The sequence below is a fragment of the Neophocaena asiaeorientalis genome, unplaced genomic scaffold (assembly GCF_003031525.2).
Source record: "Neophocaena asiaeorientalis asiaeorientalis breed wild unplaced genomic scaffold, Neophocaena_asiaeorientalis_V1.1 scaffold357, whole genome shotgun sequence".
Classification (NCBI taxonomy): domain Eukaryota; kingdom Metazoa; phylum Chordata; class Mammalia; order Artiodactyla; family Phocoenidae; genus Neophocaena; species Neophocaena asiaeorientalis.
The window spans coordinates 4,036,760-4,046,013 of NW_020173270.1; the positions used below are offsets into that span (position 1 = coordinate 4,036,760).

The 9,254-nt window shown below is 58.1% G+C and overlaps 1 protein-coding gene across 1 annotated transcript in view; it reads left to right on the top strand.

Annotated features, from left to right (window-relative positions):
- The window catches only part of PTPRS (protein tyrosine phosphatase receptor type S), a 54,967-nt gene extending 45,723 nt beyond the window's left edge, over positions 1-9,244 (top strand). The window contains 12 exon segments of the mRNA XM_024746022.1: positions 13-110; positions 190-313; positions 899-1,074; positions 1,154-1,273; positions 4,088-4,242; positions 4,341-4,626; positions 4,860-5,038; positions 5,756-5,842; positions 5,844-5,973; positions 7,897-8,051; positions 8,284-8,419; positions 9,099-9,244. Coding sequence (XP_024601790.1) covers positions 13-110; positions 190-313; positions 899-1,074; positions 1,154-1,273; positions 4,088-4,242; positions 4,341-4,626; positions 4,860-5,038; positions 5,756-5,842; positions 5,844-5,973; positions 7,897-8,051; positions 8,284-8,419; positions 9,099-9,167 — 1,715 coding nt within the window. The 3' untranslated portion in view covers positions 9,168-9,244.
- Positions 9,245-9,254: the final 10 nt, after the last annotated feature.

The window sequence follows — 9,254 nt, forward strand, 5'->3', positions numbered from 1 at the left end:
CTCTTCCCGCAGGCATGCTCAGCCACCCACCCATCCCCATCGCGGACATGGCAGAGCACACAGAACGCCTCAAGGCCAACGATAGCCTCAAGCTCTCCCAGGAGTACGAGGTGAGCTGGCCCCCACCTCCCACTCTCCCGGGCCCACAGACACCCACCCTGACACCCCCCCGCATCCCCTTCCCCGCAGTCCATCGATCCGGGCCAGCAGTTCACGTGGGAGCACTCCAACCTGGAAGTGAACAAGCCCAAAAACCGCTATGCCAACGTCATCGCCTATGACCACTCTCGTGTCATCCTCCAGCCCATTGAAGGTAGCATGCGGGGCCCCAGGCTCCGTCATGCCCAGCCGCGTTCCACAGAGAGCGCACAGACCCCATGCCTCCTCTTGGCCACGGGGCCAGGCCAGAGTGGACTAGCTAGGGGACGGGGTGGGGAAACTGAGGCCTGGTCCAATGCTAGCCGGAAGCCACTGGGAAGTTTTAGATGTGTATTTAACTGATGGCCGCTGTCCATTACATATTTCCATCTATTCCTCTACCTCAGTGACGCTCATCAGGGCAGTTCCACCACCCGGGACATTTGGCGATGTCTGGGGACATTTTTGTTGTCACGGCTTAGAGGAAGGGGATGCTGGTGGTATCTAGGGTATAGAAGCCAGGGATGCTGCTCAGTAACTTGCAATGCACAGGACAGCCCCGAGCACAGAATGATACGGCCCCAAATGGCTATAGTGTTGAGGTGGAGAAACCACGAAGTACCTGCCGCACGATTTCCTTGGGGACAGATTGGGGCGGCCCAGGAGGGCTTCCAGTAAGTGGGAAGTGGTGGACCAGGTGGAACCAGCCTAGAAGGACAGAGTGCCCCCACCGATCTCTGGCTTCTCACCCCGGCTGTAGGCATCGTGGGCAGCGATTACATCAACGCCAACTACGTGGATGGCTATCGGCGGCAGAATGCGTACATTGCCACGCAGGGGCCGCTGCCCGAGACCTTCGGTGACTTCTGGCGTATGGTGTGGGAGCAGCGCTCCGCTACCATCGTTATGATGACACGGCTAGAGGAGAAATCACGGGTGAGGCCTGGACCCTGTGGCCCCCAAGCCCTCAGTCGGCTCCGGCCCACACTCACCTCTGTTCTCTTACCTGGTACAGATCAAATGCGATCAGTACTGGCCCAACAGGGGCACGGAGACCTACGGCTTCATCCAGGTCACCCTGCTGGACACCATCGAGCTGGCCACGTTCTGCGTGCGGACGTTCTCCCTGCACAAGGTGGGGCCCAGGCCGGGACTGGGGGGCTCTGGGGAGGGGGTGATGGGGGTGGAGGAGGAAGATGAGCTTCTGCCCTGGGAGCTCCCCATGGGACAGAGAAGAAACCATGTTGTCCCAGGCTGACCACATTCTCAGGTGGCCCACTTCATGGATGGGGACACTGAGACTCAGAGGAGAACAGCTCTTGTCTCCATCCACAGCAGGAGGACAAACCAGCAGAGTCCTACTTAGCAGTGAACCTGCTGTCCCCTTGCCATCAATCCTCCTGCCCCACACACCAGGTCTTCCTTGCTCTCTGGCCTCACCCAGCCTGGGTTTATGGCAGGGTCCTGGCAGGGTCTTGGCCATGCGGTCAAGGGGCTTCCAGTCTTGGATGGAAGACACAGTGGGCAGTTGAGACTGGGGCAGAGGGAGTCTTTAGATATGTATTTAACTGACGGCTGCTGTGCGTAACGTGGTTCCGTGTGTCCTTGTACATCGGTGGTTTTCAGTTGGGGCATTTTGCCATTCGGGGGACATTTGGCAATGTCTGGGGGCACTTTTAAAAAATTTTTTTATTGAAGTGTAGCTCATTTACAATGTTGTATTAATTTCTGTTGTCTAGCAGAGTGATTCAGTTATACATAAATATACATTCTTTTTCGTATTCTTTTTCATTATGGTTTATCACAGGACATTGAATACGGTTCCTTGTGCTATACAGTAGGACCTTGTCGTTTATTCATTCTGTATATAATAACTTACATCTGCTGACCCCAACCCCCCACTCCTTCCCTCCCCCAACCCCCTCCCCCTTGGCAACCACAAGTCCGTTCTGTATGTCCGTGAGTGTGTTTCTGTTTCGTAGATAGGTTCATTTGTGTCATTAGATTCTGCATATAAGTGATATCATATGGTATTTGTCTTTCTCTTTCTGACTTCACTTAGTATGATAATCTCTAATGGCGTCCATGTTGCCGCAAGTGGCCTTATTTTGTTCTTTCTTATGGCTGAGTTGTATTCCATTGTATATGTGTGCTACATCTTCTTTATCCATTCATCTGTCAGTGGACACTTAGGTTGTTTCCATGTCTTGGTTATTGTTGATAGTGGTGCTATGAACATAGAAGTGCATGTATCTTTGTGAATTGGGGTTCTGTCTGGATATACGCCCAGGAGTGGGATTGCTGGATCATATGGTAGCTCTGTTTTTAGTTTTCTGAGGAACCTCCATACTGTTCTCCATAGTGGCTGCACCAACTTACATTCCCACCAACAGTGTAGGAGGGTTCCCTTTTCTCCACACCCTCTCCAGCATTTGGTATTTGTGGAGTTTTTTAATGATGGTCTTTCTGACCTGTGTGAGGTGGTACCTCATTGTAGTTTTGATTTGCATTTCTCTAATAATTAGCGACGTTGAGCATCTTTTCACATGCCTCTTGGCCATCTGTATGCCTTCTCTGGAGAGATGTCTATTTAGGTCTTCTGCCCATTTTTCCATTGGGTGGTTTGTCTTTCTTGTCGTTGAGTCGTATGAGCTGTCTGTATATTTTAGAAATTAAGCCCTTGTCGGTCGGTCGCATCGTTTGCAGACATTTTTTTGTACGTTGTCTTTTTGTTTATGGTTTCCTTTGCTGTGCGAAAGCTTGTAAGTTTAATTAGGGTTCCATTTGTTTATTTTTGTTTTTATGTCTAGTGCCTTGGGAGACAGGGGACGCTTTTTAGTGTCATGCTGGGGAGCGGAGGTGCTCCTGGTACCACAGTGTTCCCCCGGCCGCCAGCCGGGGCCTCTCAACATTAAGCATACATCTGGCCCAGGTGCCAGAAGACGGTCAACGGACACGAGGGGGTACAGATTTTCAGTTGATTCACACCTGAAGCACGCACTGTGTGTCAGACCCTTAGCTGGGCATCAGGACACCCAAAGTGTCCTGCTCTCGTGGGACTTACAGTCTAGTGGACAAGACACAGACAATAAATATGTAAAATGACAGGAAATCTTACACGTAAAACAGGGCAGAATAGAATGGGTAGTGGAGGACCTGCAGTTGGTGAGGGAGGGAGGAGATGTGGGGTAACAGCATTCCAGGCAGAGGGCACAGCCGTGCAAAGGCCCTGGGGCTGGACTGTGCCTGGGGTGTTTTAGGAACAGCCAGGAGTCCCGTGTGGCTGGAGCAGAGTGAGTGAGGGTGAGAGAGGGAGGAGGGGAGGGCAGGGAGGGGACGGGGCAGGTCGTGCAGGACTCTGTGGGCTGCAGGGGAGACTTGGGCTTTTACCCCCAGGGAGGGCTGTGGGCAGAGGAAGCAGAGAGAGGGGCGGGACCTGACTTGGGTGCTCACCAGTGCCCTCTGTCTGCTGAGGTGGGAATAGACTGCGGTGGGGATGCCCGGGGACCAGGGTGACTGCTCTGGTCTGGATGGATGATGATGGGGCTGGACCAGGGTGGTCACCATGGAGGGGGCGAGTGAGAAGTGGGTGGGCTTGGGGTAGACTTTGAAGGCAGAGCTGACGGTGCTGCCTGATGTCTTGGATGTGGGAAGGCAGGGGAGGGGAGTCAAGGGCGACTCCTAAATTCCGGCTGGAGTGCGTGGAAGGATGGCGCCGCCATCAGCTGAGATGGGGGGAAAGGGTTTGGGGAGAAAGTGGGGGGCACAGTGCTGGCTGCGTTGAGCGTGAGATGCCAGTGAAACTCCCAGGCAGAGACACCCCCAAGCCCCGGGTCAGCCGGGCACCTGAGTCAGGCGCTCGGAGTAGTGGTGGTCTGGAGGTGTGAACGTGGACCCCAGCACGTGGGTGGTGGGCTGTGGTGACTGGCGGTGTCCCTTTGGCCCCCAGAACGGCTCCAGCGAGAAACGGGAAGTCCGGCAGTTCCAGTTCACGGCGTGGCCGGACCACGGGGTGCCTGAGTACCCGACGCCCTTCCTGGCTTTCCTGCGGAGAGTCAAGACCTGCAACCCGCCGGACGCGGGCCCCATCGTGGTCCACTGCAGGTACCCCTGCCCCAGTCCCCTGCTCCCCGCTGCGCCCCGCCGCACCTACCCCACCCCCTTGCCCGGGGGGCCCCTGATGACCCTGCCTGTCTCCGCAGCGCTGGTGTGGGCCGCACGGGCTGCTTCATTGTCATCGACGCCATGCTTGAGCGGATCAAGCCGGAGAAGACGGTGGACGTGTACGGCCACGTGACGCTCATGCGGTCCCAGCGCAACTACATGGTGCAGACCGAGGACCAGTACAGCTTCATCCACGAGGCCCTGCTGGAGGCCGTGGGCTGCGGCAACACGGAGGTGCCTGCCCGCAGCCTCTATGCCTACATCCAGAAGCTGACCCAGGTGGAGCCCGGCGAGCACGTCACCGGCATGGAACTCGAGTTCAAGGTGGCCTGGGGGGTAGAGGTTGCTGTGGGCCGGCTGGGGGAGGGGGCTGAGCGGGAGATCAGAGTTAAGGGGACCAGAGGGTGGGGGGTTGGTGTTCCCCTGCCTGCCAGGCCCCTGTTAGCGCCCTGGCTGGAAACACACAGCCCACCCCATCCCTGAGGAAAGCAGGTTCCCAGCCGGAGGCTGTCCTGATGGTGGCCCCCCCCCCGTCCCCTCGTCCCTCGTCCCCACAGCGGCTGGCCAACTCCAAAGCCCACACATCCCGCTTCATCAGTGCCAATCTGCCTTGTAACAAATTCAAGAACCGCCTGGTCAACATCATGCCCTACGAGAGCACACGGGTCTGTCTGCAGCCCATCCGGGGTGTGGAGGGCTCCGACTACATTAACGCCAGCTTCATCGATGGCTACAGGTACCTGCCCCTGGCCGCTGCAGGGGCCCTGGCCTTTGCCGGGCGATGCTGAGGCTCCAGAAAGGTCCCAGCCCTGCCCTCGGGGGGGCCTCCAGTCTTGCATGGGAGACAGCTAGACGGACCTTGCCAGTCTCCGTCACAGCTGAGGTGGAGGGAATCTTTAGACATCTATTTAAGTGATGGCTGCTGTCCGTAACATGGTTCCTATCAGAGGTTCTCAATCTGGGCAATTCTGCCACCCAGGGGAAATTTGACCGCATCTAGGGACGTTTGGATGGTCATAACGGGAGTGAGAGAGGAGGATTACTGCTGGCGTCTCGGGGGCAGAAGCCAGGGGTGTTGGTGCACAGAACACGGCCCCGTCACAAAGAATCATCCAGTCCCGAATGTCGGTAGTGCCGAGGCTGAGAAACTCTGGCCAAGGGAGGCTGTTGCAGGGAGGGGGTACTGCCTGTGCATAACCCTAGGGGGAGCTTGGCCTGTGCAAACAACGGAAATTAGTTTAATGGTACCTGAGTGCAGGCAGAGGGGGAAGGCAGGACAGGTCAGCAGACAGCCCTGCAGCCTCCTGGAGAAGCGGGAATCTGTCCTCGGGCTGACGGTCTCTCCATGTGGAAAATGGGATTATTTGGAGGGTTGAACCGGACAGGGAGGGAGATGATGCCTGGGCCGGGGGTTTCCCCGCGGCCCTGGACTCACACACACCCCGCCCCGCAGGCAGCAGAAGGCCTACATCGCCACGCAGGGGCCGCTGGCGGAAACCACGGAGGACTTCTGGCGCATGCTCTGGGAGAACAACTCAACCACAGGAGAAATGTCACCAGTACTGGCCGGCCGAGCGCTCCGCCCGCTACCAGTACTTCGTGGTGGATCCGATGGCGGAATACAACATGCCTCAGTACATCCTGCGGGAGTTCAAGGTCACAGACGCCAGGGTGAGTTTGGGGTCGGAGTGCTGGGAAGGACCAGAACTCGGGCCAGACCCTACAGGCTGCTCACCGTTCTGCTAGTGGTCCGGAGAGGGCTTCCCTAGTTGGGGGTAGGAGCAAAGGCCCAGGGGAAGGAGAAGCCCCCAGGGCTGGTTGGAAGAAGAGTGAGTTGGCCATTTGGACAGTCACTCCCACCACCGAGTGGGGGGAAGAGAGGGCCTTGACCCCGTGGCCTCCCCGTTGGAGCGTGCGTCACACCACTCACTAGGGAACACGGCCCAAGGCGATCATGTTCAAGGGAGTGAGTGGGGCGTTTCCCTGGAAGCAAGAACCCATGGGAGGGTAGTAGCGCCAGAGGGCTGAAAGCGGGCTGCGGGAGAGGTAATGGACTGATGGTGCCGGGTGGTGGCCGACGCAGCCGTAGATGGAAAAGAGCAGAGAATCCACGGGCGGCGTGATGGGGCGTGGGAATGTCAGTCAAGATGTTGCCAGTGGATGGCAAAGCCCGATGGGTAAAGAGCATCGTTAGCCATCATGCGTGGGTAGCGCATACAGCGCTGCTGGATTGGTGGAGTGGGGGGATTGGAGGATCAGTGGAAGATGTTGCTGTTGGGTGGTAGTGGAGGAGGGTGGTAAACAAGGATGGTGTTGGACGGGAGGAAGGTGGGACTGGAGATTGGAACGTATGGATAACAGGATGGAGAATGCCAACAGAACATGGGTTACTACGGGTTAGTGAAGGGTGACATGTTACCAGCAACGGGTGGAGGAAGGTGAGGTTGGAGAGGACAGATGTTTGGCCGGTGGCAGATGGAGACGATCAATGGGAAATGACTTTGGAGAGAGCAAAGAATGACGAACATTCAGCGATCAATGGTAGTAGACAGTGCCGCTGATGGTATAAGGTAGAGGAAGGTGGGGCTGGAGGAAGGAAGTGTTAGGTGGTGGAGGATGGAGACCATCGGGGTAATACGGCGTCACTGGATGGCACCATTTTGATGTAGAGACCGTGACTGGGAAAAGGTAGGTGATGAGTAAAGGACGGTGGTGTGAACGTGAGTGGAAGATGGTCCTTAGAGGGGGGAGAGTGCTGAATTACTAGGGGCGGATTATGGAAGATGGTACCATTGGGTCGTGATGAACGGAAGGTGGCAGAGAGCCATGATGTTGGATGGCCCTGCTGGGTCGTGGGAAGATGGGATTGGCGAGAAGGACGGTTGAGTGGTAGGGATGGAGTACGTCAGTGGGAGGCGGCATCGTGGGACGCTCAAGTACTGAGTTACCCACAGTGGATGGTGAAAGTTAGGAGGTAACGGTGTTGGGTAGCGTGGGTAGAAGGTGAGCTTCCAGTGGTGGCTGGTGGAAGATGGCGCCCTGGGGTGGTGAAGGATAGTAGATGATGGTGCTGGTGGGTGGTCGAAGACAATGGGCAGTGGTGGGGGATGGAAGACGGCACCCCTGGAAGGTGAGGGTACGGGGCAGTGCTCTTGGACTCTGAGATGGTGCAGAGTGGAGGATGCCAGGGAGCTGGAGAATGGGACCAAGAAGGGCAGATGTGCATTCTGGGACGGCAGACAGCAGTGGTGGATGGGATTGGAGCTGTGCAGAGAGGAGCAGTTCGCGGGTGGGGGGGGCGGTGAGCAATGGCCATATAAGGTGGTGTCACTGGATGGTGAAGTTAGAGGATGAGCATGGCATTCTCGGGTGGTGAAGACGAGATTGGAGCATCTCAGTGAAAGATGGTGCCCTTAGACAGTGTAGGACAAGGAGTCGTCAGGGTGGATGGCGGAAAATGGGGCGGAGGATGGGGAAGGACGGAGGGTGGTGTTGGCTGGTGGTGGAGGATGGGACTTCGGCGAGGGTGGGAAAACAACCGTGACCGCCACTGACCTTGATAACAAGACTGGGCTCTCTCTCTCTCTGTTCCAGGATGGACAGTCCCGGACTGTCCGGCAGTTCCAGTTCACGGACTGGCCGGAACAGGGCGTGCCCAAGTCGGGGGAGGGCTTCATAGACTTCATCGGCCAAGTGCACAAGACCAAGGAACAGTTTGGCCAGGACGGCCCCATCTCTGTCCACTGCAGGTGAGCTGCTCCCCGAGCCCCGGCCCATGGCCCGGCTAGGGAAACCGAGGCCTCGTGAGGACGGCCTCGGGCACTCCCGTTTGGGCTCTTTCCATCGCTGGGAGGCATCAGGGCACTCCCGTTTGGGCTCTTTCCATCGCTGGGAGGCATCAGGGCAGGAGGGACGGGAATCGGGCAGTTAGGTCAGGCTCCCCCAAGCACTGCCCCTGAACTCCCGCACTGTCCCCAACAGCGCCGGCGTGGGCAGGACGGGTGGCTTCATCACACTCAGCATCGTGCTGGAGCGGATGCGGTACGAAGGCGTGGTGGACATCTTCCAGACCGTGAAGATGCTGCGGACCCAGAGGCCAGCCATGGTGCAGATGGAGGTGAGGGCGGGACGGGAGGCGGCGGCCGGGCCCCACGCCGGCGCCGGCCCGGGCCTCTGTGTTCTCCCCTGTGCGAGGGGCACAGCCACCCTCCACTCTCTGGGTGCTTGTGGGCGGAAGGTCCTCAGCCCCTCCTGCTTTGGGCTGACCCAGGAGTGAGCTGAGAAGCGTCCCTTGGAGTGGGCAGGGATGCGTCCGGCCCGGCCCCAGAGTCACAGCGAGGTCAGGCTCAGCCAGGACCCCGGCACGGGCGGGACTTCCTGCCATCAAGTGCACGTGGGACATTTTAACAATGTCCTCCAGGGACTTCCGTGGCGGTCCAGTGGTTAAGACTGCGCTCCCAATGCAGGAAATATGGGTTGGATCCCTGGTCGGGGAACTAAGATCCCACATGCCCTGCGGCACGGCCAAAAGAAAGAAAGAAAATTAAAAGCAAAAGAAAAACCAGTGTCCTCCAAACTCTCCCGTCTCTGGGGAGACAGAGCTGGAGTGGCAGCCTGCCAACCCCCCGGGGTGGGGGGGGGTGTCGCAGGGCATGGCTAAGCGGCCGCGTCCTAAGAGATGAGAAGGCGAGAGCCCAGCGAAGGCGCAGGCTGCTCTGGGGGTCCCGGGGAGCCCTGGGCGGCTTCAGAGCAGGAGAGGCGCTGACAGAGGCCCACCCCTCCCCTCCCCTACGCAGGACGAGTACCAGTTCTGCTACCAGGCGGCTCTGGAGTACCTCGGGAGCTTTGACCACTATGCAACCTAGAGCCTTGTCGGCCCGGCCCGACTCCAGCGGCCCCGACGCCTCCCGTGCCGGGCGGGCCGCGAGGCCCGGACCCCGGCGGCCGGGACA